Raw genomic sequence first — 19,475 nt, 5'->3', positions numbered from 1 at the left:
ACCGGTTGACTGTTGCCTGTATTGTGTTTCGCACTCTTCCAGGTGTACTAACCATTTCCGATACTCAATCCCTGTCACAATCTTCCTTGTCGCGAACGTTGCTGTCTCAGGTCTCTGTATTCTTCCTCAAGTACATGCGGCGTGCCATATTCATTCTTGCTACAGCGCTGTCGTTCGACGTTGGGGACTCGGTCGTACCGGCCGACTTTTTATATACCTTCCTGTTTGATGGTGTGAGCAACAAAAAATGCCTCCAAGAATTGTTTAAGAGCATTATGCTACTCCTTGGGTTACAGCAGAATATTAATAAAGGTGAGAGTACGCCATACATGATTTGGAAATTCAGACACTAGATCAAGAATGAAAGTTGTGACCTATTCAGAGATCAAGCAGGTGGAATTCCAATGGAATTCAACTGATATTCCCAAGCCCGTTGCAAGACTATCGCAAGCGTCCAAAGTTATGTAAACACAAACTTGACCTAGATGATGTGACCAACTGCAATTGCTAAGCTGCTTTGCTTTGATCTTGATCAGAAGGCCTGATGGAATGTCTGCATGTCGAGAAAGAGATCTAGTACTTCCACCAGCAGTTGAACACGCTCGGTGTGAATCCGTAAGTGAAATGGTATCCAGAAGAAATGATTGCGTGAATGCAAGGTATACAGTAAATCATGCAAAAGAGGGACGAAATCTGTAGTTACATTAGGTTCCCTTCGCTCCTCCGGTAACAAACAGGACAACCCTGAGGGATTTTAGCCCGTATTACAGAAGCGCTACCGAACAAGATGAGAAAGTAGAACAATGCAGATATGTGTAAACTCACAAAGCAATCTTAGCGCTTACTCCACTGACGAGCACATTTATGCCTTCAGTGGGTTCCTCGTTGTAAATATCTGTCATGCCATCTACGCAACTGGCATGAACTACATGATGACACAAGAATAGCAAAAGAAGGTCTTGTGGTGATCGTTGTAGGGGTTGCATACATAGCACACACATAGTTCTTGCTAGAATAGGCGTCCAGTTTATCAACGACGCAAAAATACAGTAACAAATTTTCGCACATTTCATGAAAAATCCGCTATTCTGACCCTTTGAACGCGTCTTAGCAAGGTCGGAGCTGTCACCATTGAGAATCGTTTGGCATCCTTCCATAAGGGAGATTTGAAGATGAAAGTCATGAAGAATCTTGATCAATGCTTCCTTGAGGCCAGGAATTTCCAATCCGTTCTTGATCCGACGAATCAAACGGATGGGGTCAATTTCAGCTCCGACATTTTCCAGTAGACCGCGAATGAAAGCTACAGGGGGTGAGAGCTATGCAAAAGTTGCTTTTCATCAGTCACTTACTCGGACGTGTTTCAGAATATTTGAGAAGGTCTTCCCAAAGGTCATCATCACTTTGTTCTTTAGCAAATTCGATGGCCTATATTAAATGTCACTCTTTGTTGGTCTTCATCTGCCAAATCACGTACCATATGCACGTCGCCTAGGCGCTCAATAATGAGCGTTAACGCCTTCTTGTTGTTGCCCATGCGACCAAGTAAGAACACCATCTCAGTTACAAGATCCCTGTTCTTGCACTCATTGTACGCCTGAAGGATGTCAGATAATTATGTGACCAGTTTTGGTAAATGACGCACCGCCTCAAGATTATACGAAGTGCTTGCCCGAAGATAGTCAATCAGGCGATGTGTTGCAAACTCGGCGAACAGCGTAACCTGTAAATGTGCATCGATATAACAGGAATTCAAACTCTTTTCCACTGGTGGGCTTACCTGAAGATCAGCGAACTCAGACCCAAGCTGAGAGTCCTTTTTAAATAAAGCATCTAGGTAAAGGAAGAGATAGAAGGGGCGATCACGAAGCTGCTGAACCACGCGAACGATCTGTTCAACTGTTCAGACAAGTTAGAAGACGAGAGAACGTGATGATCGCACAGGTATAGAATGGATATGATCCACCAGTAGAGCAATTGCTTCGCTGGAAGTTACTTCGCCTTCTGCGCCTTCTTGTTTTCGCCTTTCAAGGAGCTCTTGATCAAACTCGATCAACAAGAGTACTTGATCCTTCACATCGGTGAATAGATTATGCTCCCGGATGAGTTCAAATACATTCTGTCGTCTGAGGCGGAGGAAAAATGGCAGAGCTTTTCCGTACTGTCGATTAGCAGTATAACTAGAGGCGAGATCAGCGAGAGCAAAATAACTCCATGGGTGACACAAACAGCTCAGCCAAACATTCCATGAGAATCACAGCGTCTGGTGCAGGTAAGCTTTTTGAGGTTGATGACGATGGCGATCGCTCGAGTTCTGCTTGCACCGCAACAATGACAGTGGATATATCATAAATCGACTTCGGCCACTCCTTGATAGTGCGCATTAGAGACTAGACAACAGATCAGTCCTAATGACGTCCAGGACATCCACGTGATATACCTGCCTATCATGCACAAGGAAGTGTGCAAGAATCATCTCATAGACCAGGTGGTCAAGTTGAGGTGCCTCCGTTGGGACATGAGGAATGATTGTCTGCGAAAGCAGCTAAAATGCGTGTGTATGGCATCACAGAGTCAACACACCTGTAATTGCTGACTTTGAGCAAAAACAAATATCCAACTTTCCCAGCGTTCGACGTCTGTACCACAGACCCTCGGGCAAAGACTTGCAGCCTTAGCAAAGTTGCCTGACAAATTTTAAGCTGATATCTGCCGAAACGGTATCAAACGTGGTTCTACCTTCAGCCACCAAATGCCTGATATATCGCTCTCCTATAGCGATAGGACTGATCTCAGACTGATCGCCTTCCGCAGAGCATTCGTCTTCGTCAAGCTTCTCTACTTCGTCAAGAGCTTCGTCATATCGCTGATGATCTACGAGCCATAAGATGTGGTCCTTCCTATCCCTGGGCCGCACGATGACAATATCTTTGGGACTAATTACGATATGGCATCTTCCTGATGTCCCTGGCAAATTCGGCTCGTCGACCTCCGCCATCACATAGTCGTTGCAACTCCATGCTTGATAATTCGTAACACCAAGTGCATCGGCCGATAGCTCTTCACCTGTGTGAGTGATTATCCGTAGTTCAGGGCGCTCAGCTGTTTTACGAGCTTGTCTTGTACGATCTTCCGTCATTTCGTCGCCATATGTATCTGGTGTTTGGTAAGCCAATATCAGAAATGATGGCAGCGTTTCATCCTGCACAGAGGATGTGTCCAGGGATCTTGGCATCGAGAGTGAGTTTGATACAATCCCTGAGATCATGCAGTCAAGTTGGAAAGCAGCGGTAATCTCAACAATGAAAGGAGGTTGATTAGAACTGCCTGATGCGGTTGCAGTAGGAGGGCGTTCTCGAATGTGCGCGATCTTGATGTGGTCCGCCCATGCTATCAGGAGAGTCGTATCATCTTGCCAATATAAAGTGCACTTGAAAAGGTCCGCACGAGGGCTATCAGCGGGGCGCTCGATGAATGTGATGCGCATCTGGGACTGGGTATCGTAGATCCTGACTCCCTGCTCATGGACAGTGTCAATATGGTCAGGATATATCAATGCGAACCCACCGAGTCATTCGCCCACGCAATTAAGCGATCTCGCCATCGTACATGCCACACTGGACCTTCACCGGAGTGGAGGACTGTTTCCTTATGCCCCAGCCAGCCCTTTTCTCTCAGTACCAGTGTCCCGGCCATGCCTCCACACACAAACGATCGTGTACTTTTCTTGGCAAAATTAGGTTCTAGTGCTACAGTGCGGATTGGTCGCTTCATGTCGAACATGTATGACTCATGGGTCGAGAGGGATTGAATAACGACCTGTCCTAATCATAAAGTTATTAGAATTTAATGGCCGAGGCAGAACCTATCCCTACCATCGATGGAAGCAGTCGCTACGAAGTCGGCAGTACTGTCAAACTCTGCATCGCTCACTGAAGCTTGATGGGGTTTGTACGACTTGATGCGTTTACCCGTTAAATCGACAATGTGAACAATACCATTGTGAGTTCCGAGTGCCTAGATGATTCGGGGTCACTCCTTTCCTACTCACATTAGGGTAAAAGCTTTACCAGAAGTTTATTTGAGACTGCAAGAGCAGAAGCCGAGTCCTTCTTGAGAAGATCATTAACCGCCCCGCCCATACGCTCATATTTCAGAGTTGGTTCATCCTCCTCTTCATCTTCGTAGTCGTCTTCATCTTCACCTTCCTCTTCTTCCCCTTCCCCTTCCACATCATCTTCCTCCTCTTCATCATCGTCATCTTTCTCTCGGCTTTCAGACTCATCTTCGCCACTTTCAGACTCCTGCGTTGCATCCTCTGAATCTACGGACTCGGAAGGGTTGGATCCGTTCGGTAAGACGTCGGAAGAAAAAGGATGGGGATCCTGCCAAGGGTCAAGCACTGGACCATCTATAGGAGCTGCGTCAGCCATGAAAAACTTGAAGCTCCCAGTAGGTTTACAAGCGCAGGATACAATTGAAATTACCAAGACCAACTACTTCGTACTTCCACCGTACATCTGCAATGGGTAACCGACTGTTTGTACATGTTAGAACCCAAAGGTTGGTGCCAAATACAGTAAGACAACTTCTTGTGCGGCTGCCAGTGCCAGACTCTGGACAGTGGAGTCCCGTGGAAACCGTATGGCCATCCTATGTGTCCTTTCCAACTTCCAAGATTAGACTTGAAGTAAATTTCACCGCATTTCACACAAATTGTAGATATTTATCGTGCTTTCTCGTTCTTTGTCCCAGGTAAAAGATAGTTGTGCATAGTCAGTCACAGACATCAGAGAACCGGTGAACAGATGAGTATTTACATAAAGTATCGATAGCTGCGTAAATCATCCAAGTGATCATTCCGATCATAAGTATGTGTCAAATGACATGGACATAACGAGTATCCATACGACGAGCATCCGACTCATAGCCGACGTATGGAGGTGCGGGACCAAGGGATACAGGTTCCTCAGTCATCTTCTCAGAAACAAAGCCCTCCTCCAACTGCGGTGGAAGTTCCGGATCAGTCTTTCTCGAGCGCTTCTTCCGAACCCCCAATGGAAGAGAGAGTCTGACAAGGTCTTTCTCGTCTCGTTGCGGATGAGCTGGTTTGCCAAAAGTTCCAAAGGCTCCACGTTCTTGGTCGAGGACAGCATTGTGAAGGCTGGGATGCGTGGCGGGTAGATGGTCAGGATGGAGGGACGCTTGAAGACGCGTTCGGGTTCCCGTGTATTGTCGGAGGACGCGCATAAGCCTCTCAAATAAAGTTTTGTCTGGTGCAGGGCAACCGCACTGCATGTATGGGATGTGAAATCGCGACTGAGTTTTGATGAGTAAAGATTCTCAATAACAAGTATATCTCAAATTACCTGCCATGCACGACAAGTATCATCAAGGGCTCTTGAAAGAATGGCTTCTTCTATGGTGAGTGGACTGCAAGCTATATTAGATCATCTCAGCTATGAACTAAGAGACTTCACTCACTGGTCAACACGACGGCCTATGTATATATCACAATCAACACCGTACCTACCACCCATCAGCTGATGACTGTGCCAAATCAGGTCAATGTCAAGTGTAGGGACAGAGATGAGATTCGGTGAGGCTGCTGCTAAATCGAGGAAACTACGGTAATGATCAGGTCATCATTGCGCTTATTATATATTTGTCCTCACCAGTGATAACGCAGCAGAGCATGTTCCAGGAGTTGCAACTTATTACCTTCTTTGAATATGCCAGGTTTAAGCCAGCCTAATTCGTCGATCCTTTTGGTAAATATCCCTTGTCGCAGCACCTAGCCGAAAAATATTATAGATATAGCAAAAAGCGGGAACATTGCAACTCACCGCGGAAATGAGGTTGATAGAAAACGGACTGTCGTCTTCATATGCACTCAAAATTCTGGTCCTCCTTAATTGGGGTAAGAAATCATTGCTAGCACGTCATGGGGTCACATACGTCGCCTCTGGCTGATCTCTGAGGGCTACCACTATAGCATCTTTCAATAGTGGCCAGGAATAACCAATGCTTTCCTTATTTTCTTTCTCCCAGTCCAGTCGAGCAATGCGCTGGTTAGAAGACTGAGGACTCTTACGACAAAACTGTGATGACTGAGTTAGTTGATCTTTGATTGCCTTCGCCCGTCGAGGATCTCGCTTTCCGTTGCCAAAGAATAGACTTCCACTGTAATCTTATCAGCGATGGAAATTGTATCGGATATAGTGCCACTCAACGCCATAAAATTTTCGCTCCCATCCTCTGACTCTGTCAGATCTCGCACGAACTTCGCCACGGCTAGATTCCCTTTTGTGATCTTCAGTCTACATCCTGGGAGAGGACACATAGCACTAAACTGCTGCTCATAGTAGCCGGTTCCATTATCGTTGACAAACGCTGTAAAATATATCAGCCTTAGAAGATGTGAATGAACCTCTTGACTCACGAACGAAGACACGTGTCCGACACCGAGGACACTCCATTTGTTTATGAGTTAATTCTTCCATGGCATCAAATGGATCGAAGAATGACCCAGTTTGTTTGTGCCATGCAGCCATCCGCGAGGCAGATGGCTGATTCCTTGCAAGCTTTCCAACATCGATCTACACATGGTCAACTTGTGTCCAGGAAAATAACTATAAGCAAGAACTGACAGAAGAAACGACGAACACGTTGAGGAGGCGGAGCTGTTGAAGAATGAGGAGACGTTCACAGTCTTCTTCGTACCAACTGCCCAAGGTGAAATTTCAAATCATTAACTCCGCAGGGTTCACTAGTACAGAACTTACCACGGATTCAATAGATAGGCATGCCAAACCATCCACACGTCGATGGGTGGGAACTGTTTGTTGATGAATTTCTCAAGAGGTACGAATGTCAGAGATTTGACCCATCGCTCAAATCTTGTTTAGGCATCATGGTGTGTACGTCATTGAATGGATGTGATTTGACGAACCTGTCGATAGCCAGGGTAATAAACCACATCCACCGGCTATCTCTATCCATTTGGGCTGCAAAGGTAGGAATTCTGTGGTCCTTGCATTCTTCTACTATAACCCTCAGGTTATGGAACGCTCTAAGGAGGCGGAGGTGCCCCTTCACCTGTGCAATGGACACAAGTGGACCTGGAGTCTTTTGTGAGCCGATTTCAAATGAGGGGATTTGTTGTCGCGGGGTTTGCTTGATTACCTGGTTCTGCATGACCAGCTGCGAAACAAGGAGGAGTTGTGAGCTCTGTGAGTTCGTGCGAATATCTTATATGTATAGCTCACTGATGAAATACACCTCAATATCGGCTGAAAACCGGGGCAGAACGTTCGGTTATCATTGATTGGATCATAAAAGCGATGATAGGAAGATTGGTCGACAACTATAGTGATTAGTGGATTGTCAACACCACCACTGGTAGGAGGACCTTTGGCAACTGCTTGAACAAGCTGCCAGTGCGTACTCAGCCTTGTATTAGTATTACTAGGGAATGATACTCCAATACAAGGGCCCTTCCCGCACCCGTGAGATGTAGCTAAGATGGCTGTACTCACTGTGGCGGAGCAGATCAGACGTCAAAGAACGGACTCATCAAAAGATTCAAATCCTGTTGGAGCATTAATGCTAAAAACGGCAAGGCTATGACCAGTCTGGACTTGTTCGTAGTAGATCAAATCTCGAGAGCGGGCCCGGTTTGTAGTACGCCATTCAAACTCCGCTACTACTCCAGAAATTAATTTGATGTGAATGGAGCCGCTCTCAAGAACATGAGCTCGAGGTCAAAAGGTTTCGATCTGAGCACAGCAAAGCCACATCATTAAAGGTACAACTCGACCAAAGGGTTCTCATAGTGGTTGGCTGGTCGAATTCTAATAACCTCCTCTGTCATCTCCTTCCTCCACCTCGCATCTGGTGCATGTGATTTATCCATGGACAAAAGAAACGCGGTAAATGGTTCTCTTCTAACCCTGTCGATGAAACCACTCCCACTGCTGTTAGCCCAGTAGTCCAGGACAGCTATTGCCCAGGTGGTATGAGGTTCACGCTTTGCGCCAATATGCCTCACCACCACATCATGAATGAACTCCGGATGCCTGAAGGTAAGGTATCTCGAATTATGCGGCTCGTCTCTTGTCTGTTGTAGATCGACAGACAGACAGAGCACCTTGATTCGGAGGCCATGGTTAGTCAAGGCAAAAAGCCTATCCCCAATGCCGTAGTTTGCTGTATTCCATTCCTCCTCATTGTCTGCTTCGTGTCGGCGCTTTACAAGCGTTTCCTGATATCCCACAGGATAACAGCGTGGATCGTGAGGAAGTGCTGCGTTGTAGTGGGAGCATTTGCCACTCCAGAGGAACACGTCCCATTTGTCGTATCTCTTCATTATCTCCTCCATCAGACGGAAGAAGGCCCTGTTCCCCTCCCCGTACGCGATCATGAGGCTGACATCGAATATTCCAATGAGGCAATATGCAATATCTTCGACGCGGGTCGTTCTCCTCTTCGATGCCCACAACATCTTTTCCGGCACTCGATTTGTGCCAGGACTGAACGATTTAAGATCTCTGAGAGGAATGTTTGTGATTTTCTCTATCTTTCGCATGATGGTATCGCTGACTCTGTCGCTCTTGGAGTCGTAGAGCGGTACGAGGGGCTGCCAGTTCGTTCCGTAAAACTTGATTTGCGATGGAGCAAGGAGCTCTTGGAGTGTCCATCCTCTTGTGAACCAAACATCGATCTTTGTTCCACCCCTCTGCTGCCTTTCAAGAGCTGCAAGGTCTTCCGTCCCCGACAGGTGTACGATGCATATGTGGGAATTCCTGTACCAGCGAAACATGGAGCGGATGGATTCGTCCAACTCCGCGCTCCTTGTTTTGTCTATGCAGCACGTGTCTGACCAGGCAAATTCGCAACCATGGTCAACCTTCGCTTTACGACAAAATTCTTGAAGCTTCTTCCACTTAGGCTCGAGCTCAGCTTGGACTTTCATTGGCTCCGTCGGCATATCTTGATACGAAGGCTCGCTGAACAGCCACCGATGGGAGAAGATAGCATATTTGAATGTCTCCTTCATCCGCTCTCTGATACGGCCCTCCCTGTCTACGAGCCTTTCGTTGCAAAATTCTCTATAAATCTCGTCAGGGACTGATTTGAAGTGCTCCTTGACGAAATTCCTGTCCACGAGTTTGAAATTCAGCCCCTGGCCATCGTTGCTGATATGAATTAGACGAATTGGTATTTCGTTGACGATATATTCGTCGAATACTTCTTCAACAAGATCTCTGAAGTCGTTGTCGTCAGTTCTGGAGGCGCCTATGCTGTCCGAGCCATCCATGATGACTTGAAAGCTGTCTGCTAATGTTAGACAACAGCGTCATGATACATAGTGAGTAACTCACGATCGATGATCTCTGCTAGTCGTGGTTACTGAGAGACTCCTTAGACGCCCTACGAAGGATACAAATATAGCTTTCTAGAGCGGACTTTTGAACCACCTTTGACGCCCATGATAAGATGCGATCATCCGCGGGTCTATATTCAGAACGTTATCAAGCCAGCCTTGTTCTGCACAATGCACAGCAGTGTATTGCCACTATGAAACTGAGAGTTCGAAATAAGCCCTCGAACTATCCAGTCACGCAGTTTCTATGACGTCGCCTTTCGTTCCTTGTACCAAAACATAATCATGGGCCACCAGTCGTTGAAGTAGCACCAGGACGCAAGGTCACTGTAACCTGCATCCTTTTAACTAACATTGCTTCGCTAATTTGTGTCTTATAGCGGCTGGTTGCTGACAATCTGCCGGAATACAATAAAGTAGACGACGCCCAACATCCGTCTGGACAGCAGCCTGGACTGCCACAGGATACCGAGTCGTCCGATATTGATTCACTCCAGACGTATATTGGTGCAAGGCGTTCCTGTGCTACTATTCACGCTGGTCTCACGGAAGACTGAGAATGCCTCCACGATAACGCTCAGATCGTGTTCATATACCCCCTCAGGACGGTACAACAAATACTAGTAGCAGCTGGCGTAGTGGTGCTTATGGTCGCAGTTGACTCTATCCACTGCTATATCCTTTATGACTATTTTACACCATCTGCAGTACTCAGCGCACCCCTATCACAAGACGAAATCGCATGATTCAGATGATCTTTGAGTATCTCCCGTGGAGTGTTGTTCATTTTGCACTGGTCAAGCTCGAGATATTCGTTTCGTCAATGTGTAATTTGAATTGTCTCATCGCTACTTTCATATTGATACACCGGATTTTTTTTCCCCTCTAAAGGCCTCTATTTACTTGAGGAACTGGATAAACGACAAGTACTTAAGATCCCATTTATTATGAATGGTCGGGCGAAATATCCCGTTGATACGAGAAGCGGGCCAAACATCACGTCAATAGTACCAAACATATAACAGGAATCAGCTCGTCATCCGAGTCAGAGCTTCTATGTGTAAAAGTAGCCTCGAACGCCACAAGCTTGACCATCCATGACACGACAACCACATATGGTATGCAATGTGTATTCAAATGTTAGGAACCCTACACGCAACATACATGATGGTTCCGTGTAGAATTCCGTGTACTAGACACAGCTAGAATGGAAACACGAATTTCGCTGGTGGGCCCATCTAGAAGGTCAGAGTCGCCATACCCACTGCTATCCTCAACCACCGGAAATCCGAGAAACAACGTGCCTTGGAGTTGCTAATTCAAGACCCCGAATCCAAAATGATCCAACGTTCAATCACAGCCGACTTGAATCAGAGTTTGAAACGATTGAGTGCTAATGGCAAATCCCACATACCCATGATGCCAGCAACCAGGGCAGATCAAAGGAAGCCTCGGATGTCCGCTACGAATGTTCCAGAGAAGAGAAGCTCAACATCTCACCGGTGGAATACTACGTCTTTGGATGGCGACTTGATTAAAATTCGAGGACATGGCCAATCAAGTGGATCGGGTGAGCCGTGTATGTTCGTCTTCCTATCTGTTGCGTGGACCCCTGAAACAATTGCCACCAGCCTCGTTGACTGATGTGGAACATTGCGGTGACACGACTTGGATGCGTGAGCCCGTTCGCTTAGATTGTCAAGCAAGGTACTTGTGATAATAGCCTCATGTTATGGGCGTCTAGTGAGAGTGTGATGCTATGAAGCAGGTGTAAAATACTCCATCACACGCACCTCTGCAACTTCAAGCAAGACGCCATTCCCCTCAACTGTGCTGCAGCTCCACTAAAATGGCGGCGCTCATCCCAAACATCACACCCATTCGAGCATTTGCAGATCACGAGGATCGCGTGGTCGCAATCACAGTTTACAAACCCCAATATAGCTCCGACGAACGCATGGTCACGGGCTCGTATGATGGGATGCTTCGTCTGTGGGACTTGAAAGCAGGTGTAGTGTTGAGGAAGATGGAGGGGCATCGCAGTCGGGTGCGGGCATTGGCTGTTTCACGAGATGGGAAATGGATAGCAAGCGGCGATGAGAGCGGAGAGCTTATCGTCTGGCATGGACTCACTGGGGAACTCAACCAAACAATCAGTAAAACCCACGATGGCTGGATATTATCACTCGACTTTTCTTCGAGTGTCAGGATACTGGCTAGTGGATCATCTGACACTACCACGAAGCTATGGGATACATCAACGTGGCAGGTGCAGTATACACTCAATTGCGGTGGAACTGTCCGCTGCGTTCAGCATTCGCCACGGTCACACCATTCGTATGCACTTCTTGCGATTGCAACGGACCACAACATCCAAATTTACCAACATTACCAAAATTACACTGGAAACAGTTACTACAGTTACAATTACCCATCACCACCAGCATTTCCCACTCAGTTGATGACGACGATCAGTGGAGGATTAAACTATTCACTCGCGTGGACGCCAGATGGCACACGGCTTCTCTCGGGTGGTAATGGGGCTGATCCCACCATACGAGAGTGGAATGCATCGACCTGGCAGCAGGTCGGTGACCCCTGGAAGGGCCATTTCAAGGATATCCATGCCATTTCTGTGGACTCTGACGGCACTCTCCTTGCCTCCGCATCTCATGACAACCGCGTCCGCCTCTGGCGACTCTCAGATCGACGAAACATTGGTATATTCAAGCACTCTGGGGAGGTGGACTGCGTCACATTCTCTGCGAATGGCAATCACGTCCTCAGTGGAGGTGTGGACAAAAAGATCTCAGAGTGGCCAACATCCGAGGATGCTTTGCCAGAGGATGGTTCAAAGGACGGCCTCATGAAGGAGCAGGCCATGCACCAGGTAAGTTTGTTTTCATATTCCTGCCCATTCATCATTAAAGCGCCTTTTTTTATGCCAAGGTTCAAGCCTACTCTGGTTTCAAGGCATGTTCCAACCTTTGACTCTTATAACGCAACATGAACATGTTTTATGCAGGTCCTCGCTATGAACTCGACAGTCCGCAACGCATGCATAGCTGGGGACTGGCCTACCGCTGAAAGGGTGCTAAATACAGATATTTACACTGACGTCAAGAATCACATTGCCTATGCCAATCGCGGATTTGTTATGGCGCGAAAATGCGACTGGGACCAAGCACTTCAAGACGCAATTCAGGTGAGACGGACTGACCCATCGTGACCTCCTCACAAAGGTTAACTTTGATGATGGCATAGTCCGTCAGCATTCAGCCATCGTTGGCAGGCCATATCTCCGAGGGCATTGCCTTCTGCGGGAAAAAGCAGGTTCTGGCTGCGAGGATCTCATTTGACCTTGCATCCACGTTCACGAACCGAGATTTCAAGTCCGATCACTTCCTTTTCTTTATCAAGGCAGGTAATATTTTCCAATATACTCCGTGCTTCACTGCGGTTTTCAGGCCATTGCATTGTTCAATGCAAATGAACATCAAGAGGCGATTTTTCGCATCCGAGAACTAGCTGCTTGTCCCAATGTCGATCCTGTCGCTTGTCGTATCGTAGAAGTGAGTATCATACACTCGCTCACGCCAAGTTCATGTGTTGTCATTGATCATTGCCCTTCGTACACCAGGCCTATCTACGCGTCCAACTAGGAAACATTGCCTTGGAGGGCGCGTGTCACAATGAAGCTGTTGAACACTTCACTGTCGCTGCAAATGCTAGCACTTTCTTTTATAAATCGCCAATTCATGTGACGTACGATGAATTTGTCGTGGTACGCTGATATGACGCAACCGAAAATTCTTTCGTGCTCAACTGCGTGTTTTCCACAGCTATTTGGTTGGGATCTCAAGTCCCTGTGGCAAACCGCGAACCAGCAACAGTGTTATGCACTCTTTCGAGCAGGTAGTTTTAAAGCGGCCGTCGAAGCGTGTCAGTCCATGATGGATAAGATTGATGATGATATGAAGGGCGACTTACGCACCTGGTTCACTGGTAAGTATTCAGTAGTGTCTCTCCGTCTCTTCGTCTACAATCATTAACTGTACTTCGCTCAGCTCTGAAGTAAGATCAAAATGCTCTCTATGCTTCCCATGGAGATGGTGCACTCGCAGCGAGCAATTACTCGTATAGTTTGATACAGAGATCCTCGAGTATTTTCGCTTGTACCTCGACTGTAACTGTATTGCTTGGATAGTTCACTGGGTGCGGGATCTATCTTTTCCGCTGGAAAAACTGTAAACTTGTTGAAGGAAAAGGTCAAAATTTATCTGTCATGTAATCTGCCTAAAAATGATGAAACAAAATCATAATGTTCTTGTAAATTTCCAACGGAGAAAACTGTAAACAAATTAAAATTTTGTGGTTTCAATGTCTTCATGATATATCAGGTGACAATTTTAGAATAATGTTCACCTTTGTCACAGAACAAAATACTATACAAATTAGAAGCAACATGGTGTATGATTCTTTTTGAAAAAGTATATCAGAAAAAATGAATGGAGAAATCAAAACTTTTTGTATGATGTGTTTCATGGAAAAACACAGACAAAATCAGGACCACAGAACCATTTGAATTGTTCCAAACATTGTCAGAAAAGAAAATGAAAACAAGATTGTGACCTTCTGTCATGATGAATATATTACTTTATCAATGGCAATATTGGGGACAAATTGAAAGCCAAATGTCTACATTTGTCTCATATTTAGACAAAAGAAAAAGAAAAAAGAAATTGAACAGAACAAATCATGAATGTGGTTTCCGATATCTCCACAGTTTGTGTGCAATACAAAATAAGGAAAAATTAAAATAAATATTAGGAACAGAGGGTGTGTGAATGATAAATGGTCAAATTTGCAATGTCTGATATCAATGTTCAATGTTCAATGTTCAATGTCCAAATTCAATGTCTGAGTCCAGTGTCAAATGTCCAAGTCCAATGTCTCATGTCTGAGTCCAATACCCAATGTCCAATGTCCAATATCCCAGTTCAATGTTCCAAATCAGATTTCAATGTCCAAGTCAAATGTCCAATGTCTGAGTGCAATGCCCAATTTCCAAGGTCAATGTCCAATGTCCGAGTTCAATGCCCAATGTCTGAGGTCAATGTCCAAGTTCAATGCCCAATGTCCAAATCCAATGTCCAATGTCTGAGGTCAATGTGCAATGTCTGAGTTCCATGCCCAATGTCCAAATCCAATGTCCAAATCAAATGTCCAATGTCCGAGGTCAATGTCCAATGTCTGAGTTCAATGCCCAATGTCCCAATCCAATGTCTGAGGTCAATGTCCAATGTCCAATGTCCAATGTCCGAGGTCAATCTCCAATATCCTAGTTCAATGCCCAAAGGACAAATCCAATGTCTGAGGTCACTGTCTGATGTCCAAGTGATATGAAGGGTGCCAGCGGACAAAATTTGTCTGGGTTTGATCATCAACACTTTCGCTTTCCGGTCGTGTGAGTTTTCTTTCCCAAAACCAACTTTCACTTTCCGGAACATATGATTAAATTTCTATTTCGGGATATGCTTTCACTTAAGCTTTCTGCGCATGTGCAACAATGACTAGAGTTCCTCATCCTTCGACCTTAGTTTTCATGGAATGATGGCAAAGCGCACGGGCCAATGCCAAAAAGTGCGAAAACTTGAACAACCCACCTTCTCTTCTGACTGCGTTCGGTGTGACAACAGTACCAACTCTACTGACGATGAATGAACTCTATAACATGCCTATACAAACATTGCACTGCCATCATGGGAGTGGGTGCCGTTGCACAGGGTATATTGAGATTTTTGGGGTGAGTTTCTCAATTCATCTTTGACGCTCAAAAGTGATACCATCTTGATTAGATTGATACATGTGCATGCTCACATTCGGAGCAAGATCATGCTGTCATTGTTGATGTCCCATCCCTTCCTCTTCATCACTGTCCAGATCAAGCCCAACAACATTTCATGACGGTATGTATTTCAATTATGAGTCCTAGCATCAGGCTAAAATTCTGTAAGAATAATTCACCTGGGGATCCTCGAGCAATGTGTTTGCTCTGCTCTTGCCCATATTATGAACATTCATTGCCACTTTCACCCCAGCGTCGGGACTCCATTGAACCAAGCACACCATCTCTTTTTAGTAGACATGGATCCAGCACCAGTGCTTCCACAAATGTCTCCTTGTCTTCACTTACCCCTCCAGTGACTTTGCCCCATTCCATGCAAGGCTATCTCCAGCCTCCCACTTCACCATTAGCATCAGTTTCTTCAAATTCTGGCTTGTTGCTTGCACCAGTGGCAAATATGCCAGCCTCTTTACCTGCAGCTACACCTGCCAGGTGGTCTGCTGCATCCCTCCCTCCATGGAATCCTCCAGGACCTCCGATCTCTGGAACAACCAACAATCGTCGCTTGTCACACCATGGGCAAGGTGTTTCCCGGTCACTGCTTTCAGTAATTCCAACCATCCAAAGACGCCAGGCAGAAAGGTCGGCTAATGCTGTGGCTTCCTCGTCGAGACATCCTACCAGTCGAAACTCGAGGTCAACAAGTGTGACCCAATGCTGGCATGAAACCACGAAGTACCTTGTAGTACTACATCCTGAGCCTGTACATTTTTTTGCGCAGTCTTTGATTTACACTTATTGGCCTTTATCCATCCTAGATGCATGGGACGGTGCACACAGAATATGAACATATGTTCCGAGAAATTCGTGCACCTATACCACAAAAGATCGCGAGTTTCATTTTGCAGGCCCGCAACTTTGGTCTTGTCTTTGAGATTGAAGACAGTTTTCAAAAAGATGATCCTGCTGGTCCTGTATTCCATCAATCCCTGTGCTCTCATTTCGAGAGGGTTGGCCTTGCATTTTCTGGGTCTGATTCACATCCACTTCCGTCATTGAGCAGCCTACCAACTCCAATGACTCAATTCCCATGGTCTTTCCTGTTGACGGGTAAAGGACAGCGTTCTACACATGGTGCCAAACTTCTACCTGCAAGGTCATCACCGGAACATCTGACCCACAATGATATCCAAAAGAATGGGTCCAGACTCCCTGTCCCATCTGCACCATACCATGATCATACCCTTGTATTCATTCGTAAGTATTTCTTGCTTACCGTCATCTTACTGACACTGATCATATTGGCAGTCCCTCTGTGGGATATAATTGCAGGACCAATTGATGGTCATGGCATGCATTGTTGCCTTGCTCCGTGACTTTGGAATGGTCATTTTGAGTCATCACTTCGTGAAGAACTTGAGGAGATTCAGTGCTTGACTATATGTATTACTCAGGTATGCCATCACACTTTGAATCAGATATGATACTCATGATGGTGTTTTATAGCCAGTTCAAGCAGCTGCTGCCATTCAAACATGCCAGCTGAATCTTTTAGATGCACTCACCAACAGTGGAATAAGCAGTACTCCTACTGTTCTGGCATCTATATCCCAGCCATGACGTCCTAGTGTTACCTTGTCTGGATCTTCTCTATCGGCTTCTATGTCTTCTGTGTCTTCTACATCATCTGCATCATCCTCTTCTGAGTCGTCTTCATCTCCATTTGCTCCCACACCCCCTGCTGTATCTGTATCATCTTCACCTCTGTTTTCTTCTGCATCTCTGCTTACCTCTGAAACTACTCCTCGCTCTCCACACGTGGCATTGTGTCAATGGCGCAACAGACTCGAACATGACCTTCAGTTGCATAGAGCTGTTGCTGGACAGGAAGACCATGTCATTCATATTACCACCCCCAATGCTCAGAAGGCTGCCGAAAGCTTCCTGGCACTATGTAAGGTTTGGTGTCTAGAAGGGAGTGACAGCCAACTAGTCTTCCTGGATGATACAGAGATAACCAATGCCACACCCTTGAATCTCATTACAGGCTCTATAGATGCAACTATGTAGGTCAAAACACACCATCATTGACATGTTGCAACTGACTTGCATGATTACAGTGGCTACGGTGTAGGAGATGGTCCCATGCGAAGCTTTTGGGGCGCCTTAATCGCTATGATCACCCAACATTCTGGCCATTGGCAGCTGATGTCCAAAGGATACTACATGCCCACAGTCACATCTCTTCCTCCTTGTGATGAAGATATCATATCTTTTCGTGCCTATAGTCTCATTATCCATACTGGTTTTATCCTTGGTATGGAGCTGCTTCCCATCTTGCCACATTTGCTCGTCTACCTACTGGATGGTTATGAAGTTTCAATTGCACAACCATTCTTAGATGCTACGTCACCTATGACAAGTCAACACCTGCGCTCATGGCCACCATCCTCTGTCATCAGTCCTTCAGGTCACAGAGAACTCAGTATTGCACCTGCCTGTGATCCGTACTCACTGATCTTAGAGGTGGACGGTACAATACAGGTAAATGCTCAGTGATCAATCATCTAATAGAAATATCTAATCTGTTGATCTTGTAGATAAATCAACTGTGCTATCTCTCTGAAGCAGCACAGATGGACCTGGGGCAGCGGCTGATTTGTCATATGGTCTTTGGTAATGAGACACCTCTCGCACACAGACTACACACAGTCTATAGTGCTCTAGAGTCTGCATTCCAATATGTCATACATGACGATATGAAATTCTGTGATGTAAGTCAGCAGTTCGCACTCAGAGTATTTCTAATCTCTTGTCATTAGTACTTTCATGTAGACGGCTCTGCACAGCCCATCCTGCAAGAAATGTTTGCTGGTCGCATTCTGACCTTTCCTCAGCAAGTCATCGATATCATTTGCCCTGAGCCAATTACTTCGTATTCCCTCCCTCTATGACAGGGATACAATCCTAATCTGGACTATGTCACATTGGCAGGACAGTTTATGGTGCACTTGAAGCGCTACTTGCGTGGTCAAGGAACCCCTCATGCTGCTGATGGCAGCGTGCTCTTTGAGGAGGATTCTAGCAGCGATGATGTTGTGTATAGGTCACGCTTGTTTTTGCGCAGTGCCACTGCACACGAAGTCTTACCAGTTGATGCAACACAACACATCAAAGTACATGATCCATAGCCAAATTCTAAATGATCAAGTCATTGACATCCACTGCACAGATCAAATTTGACATGTATTGGGAACACAGCTGGGGAAGAACTGTCGTAAGTTTTATCCTCTGAGTCATACTGAAATTCATGAGAGTTAAATGTGTACCAGGGCATTCATACCCATACGTGCTTCTACAAGTTAGATGTACTGTTGGATGAAGCCACTGCCAGTATCATCAGCCAAGCAATCCCTGAAGACGACTTCCAGACAACTGATTTTGACCGGTGGATCCACTCTAACATCGGTGAAAATTCGTCCAATTCTTATAACCAAGTATAGATTCACATTCAAACATGTTCTGTGGTTTTTTTTGACAAACTTTCAATGCCAAAGCTAGATATTCTCACTCCGCACTTTCAAAATTTGCAAGCCAGACTCTCTATGTTATTAGTAATGTTAAACGTTCACCATTGCAGATGCTTGTCGTCATAACTCATACTTACTTTTACTAATATATGTCTGTACCAGTCACGACTCATACATTGCAGTGACCCCGTTTTATTGCATTCAAACCATCAAATTTGGTAACCTCGTAGAACATAAGTAATACCTAGTACTATCAATGCTAGATGATGCCCCTTGTCTGCGTCCTAAACAACCAATTAATAGCTGTAGGCGACCCACTCGAGAAGCTACGCACTGTGTAGACCGGTACCTCTGAGTGCGGGTGGAAGGCTTCCTTGATATTGCAGTCCAAAATTGCAAGCCTGGGGGGTCGGTGAGGCGGAAAATTCCAAAGCTAGCCGTGAAAATAATTAAGACACAAGTGGTATAAGCAATGTGGTATGCACTTGGGAGTGAACTTTGGGGCGCAAACAATGGCAAAGGACTCCAGAAGCATATGCTGAAATGAGTCGTAGCGTGGCCAGGTCTATAGATGTTAAATTCAAGATGTGAGGATGCTGACCGGGCAACTGAGCATCTGCGCTACAAGCTGGCTGGCAAAAGGTGCGATCTGGCTAGCCTTGAGTTGGTCTCGAATCACGATTGACTTCCAGCTTTACAACATCGCCTGTGA

General features: G+C 45.8%; 5 protein-coding genes across 5 annotated transcripts; 2 read left to right on the top strand and 3 right to left on the bottom strand.

The window, feature by feature from the left end:
• Nucleotides 1-336: 336 nt before the first annotated feature.
• Nucleotides 337-4,507, bottom strand: F5891DRAFT_1149317 (uncharacterized protein). The gene is made up of 15 exons (XM_041365090.1): nt 4,071-4,507; nt 3,876-4,017; nt 3,568-3,824; nt 2,740-3,517; nt 2,584-2,687; nt 2,441-2,533; nt 2,230-2,390; nt 1,943-2,180; nt 1,781-1,891; nt 1,646-1,723; nt 1,478-1,597; nt 1,353-1,428; nt 1,067-1,303; nt 826-1,009; nt 337-775 (listed from the first exon to the last, which is right to left on the bottom strand). Exons 1-15 carry the CDS (start codon nt 4,431-4,433, stop codon nt 700-702), a joined length of 3,018 nt encoding a protein of 1,005 aa, XP_041223352.1. The 5' UTR covers nt 4,434-4,507; the 3' UTR covers nt 337-699.
• A 209-nt stretch (nt 4,508-4,716) lies between these two features.
• F5891DRAFT_1047412 (uncharacterized protein) lies at nt 4,717-7,637 on the bottom strand. The gene is made up of 12 exons (XM_041362354.1): nt 7,269-7,637; nt 6,953-7,203; nt 6,786-6,899; nt 6,651-6,726; nt 6,443-6,599; nt 6,234-6,393; nt 5,959-6,183; nt 5,847-5,910; nt 5,676-5,794; nt 5,485-5,625; nt 5,370-5,433; nt 4,717-5,319 (listed from the first exon to the last, which is right to left on the bottom strand). Exons 2-12 carry the CDS (start codon nt 7,195-7,197, stop codon nt 4,879-4,881), a joined length of 1,806 nt encoding a protein of 601 aa, XP_041223351.1. The 5' UTR covers nt 7,198-7,203; nt 7,269-7,637; the 3' UTR covers nt 4,717-4,878.
• Nucleotides 7,638-7,801: 164 nt separating this feature from the next.
• On the bottom strand, nt 7,802-9,400 carry F5891DRAFT_1279965 (uncharacterized protein; the record flags this gene model as incomplete). Its single annotated transcript, XM_041370381.1, has 2 exons — nt 9,384-9,400; nt 7,802-9,336 (listed from the first exon to the last, which is right to left on the bottom strand). Exon 2 carries the CDS (start codon nt 9,317-9,319, stop codon nt 7,802-7,804), a length of 1,518 nt encoding a protein of 505 aa, XP_041223350.1. The 5' UTR covers nt 9,320-9,336; nt 9,384-9,400.
• A 1,834-nt stretch (nt 9,401-11,234) lies between these two features.
• Nucleotides 11,235-16,609, top strand: F5891DRAFT_1191696 (WD40-repeat-containing domain protein; the record flags this gene model as incomplete). The annotated part of the gene is made up of 10 exons (XM_041367489.1): nt 11,235-12,275; nt 12,411-12,590; nt 12,650-12,809; nt 12,887-12,957; nt 13,026-13,169; nt 13,228-13,390; nt 15,278-15,354; nt 15,403-15,996; nt 16,052-16,490; nt 16,542-16,609. 10 exons carry the CDS (start codon nt 11,235-11,237, stop codon nt 16,607-16,609), a joined length of 2,937 nt encoding a protein of 978 aa, XP_041223349.1.
• A 286-nt stretch (nt 16,610-16,895) lies between these two features.
• Nucleotides 16,896-18,736, top strand: F5891DRAFT_1191695 (uncharacterized protein; the record flags this gene model as incomplete). Its single annotated transcript, XM_041367488.1, has 7 exons — nt 16,896-17,299; nt 17,354-17,777; nt 17,834-18,007; nt 18,056-18,133; nt 18,191-18,409; nt 18,466-18,510; nt 18,566-18,736. 7 exons carry the CDS (start codon nt 16,896-16,898, stop codon nt 18,734-18,736), a joined length of 1,515 nt encoding a protein of 504 aa, XP_041223348.1.
• Between the last annotated feature and the right edge of the window lie 739 nt (nt 18,737-19,475).

The sequence above is a fragment of the Suillus fuscotomentosus genome (genome assembly GCF_016647785.1).
Source record: "Suillus fuscotomentosus strain FC203 chromosome Unknown F5891scaffold_44, whole genome shotgun sequence".
Classification (NCBI taxonomy): domain Eukaryota; kingdom Fungi; phylum Basidiomycota; class Agaricomycetes; order Boletales; family Suillaceae; genus Suillus; species Suillus fuscotomentosus.
Note: the sequence above shows the minus strand (reverse complement) of the source record. Positions and strands in the feature narration are given on the sequence as shown.

Excerpts from the sequence above, each read along its gene's own strand:
- F5891DRAFT_1149317 (XM_041365090.1), bottom strand. The coding sequence starts at position 4,433 with ATGGCTGACGCAGCTCCTATAGATGGTCCAGTGCTTGACCCTTGGCAG. Across the intron at positions 3,518-3,567 it reads TTGCGTGGGCGAATGACTCG|GGAGTCAGGATCTACGATAC; the intron begins GTGGGTTCGCAT and ends GTCCATGAGCAG. Across the intron at positions 2,534-2,583 it reads CTCAAAGTCAGCAATTACAG|ACAATCATTCCTCATGTCCC; the intron begins GTGTGTTGACTC and ends CTGCTTTCGCAG.
- F5891DRAFT_1047412 (XM_041362354.1), bottom strand. The coding sequence starts at position 7,197 with ATGCAGAACCAGGTAATCAAGCAAACCCCGCGACAACAAATCCCCTCA. Across the intron at positions 6,394-6,442 it reads TCGGACACGTGTCTTCGTTC|CGTTTGTCAACGATAATGGA; the intron begins GTGAGTCAAGAG and ends TATATTTTACAG. Across the intron at positions 6,184-6,233 it reads GGGAGCGAAAATTTTATGGC|TGGAAGTCTATTCTTTGGCA; the intron begins GTTGAGTGGCAC and ends ATAAGATTACAG.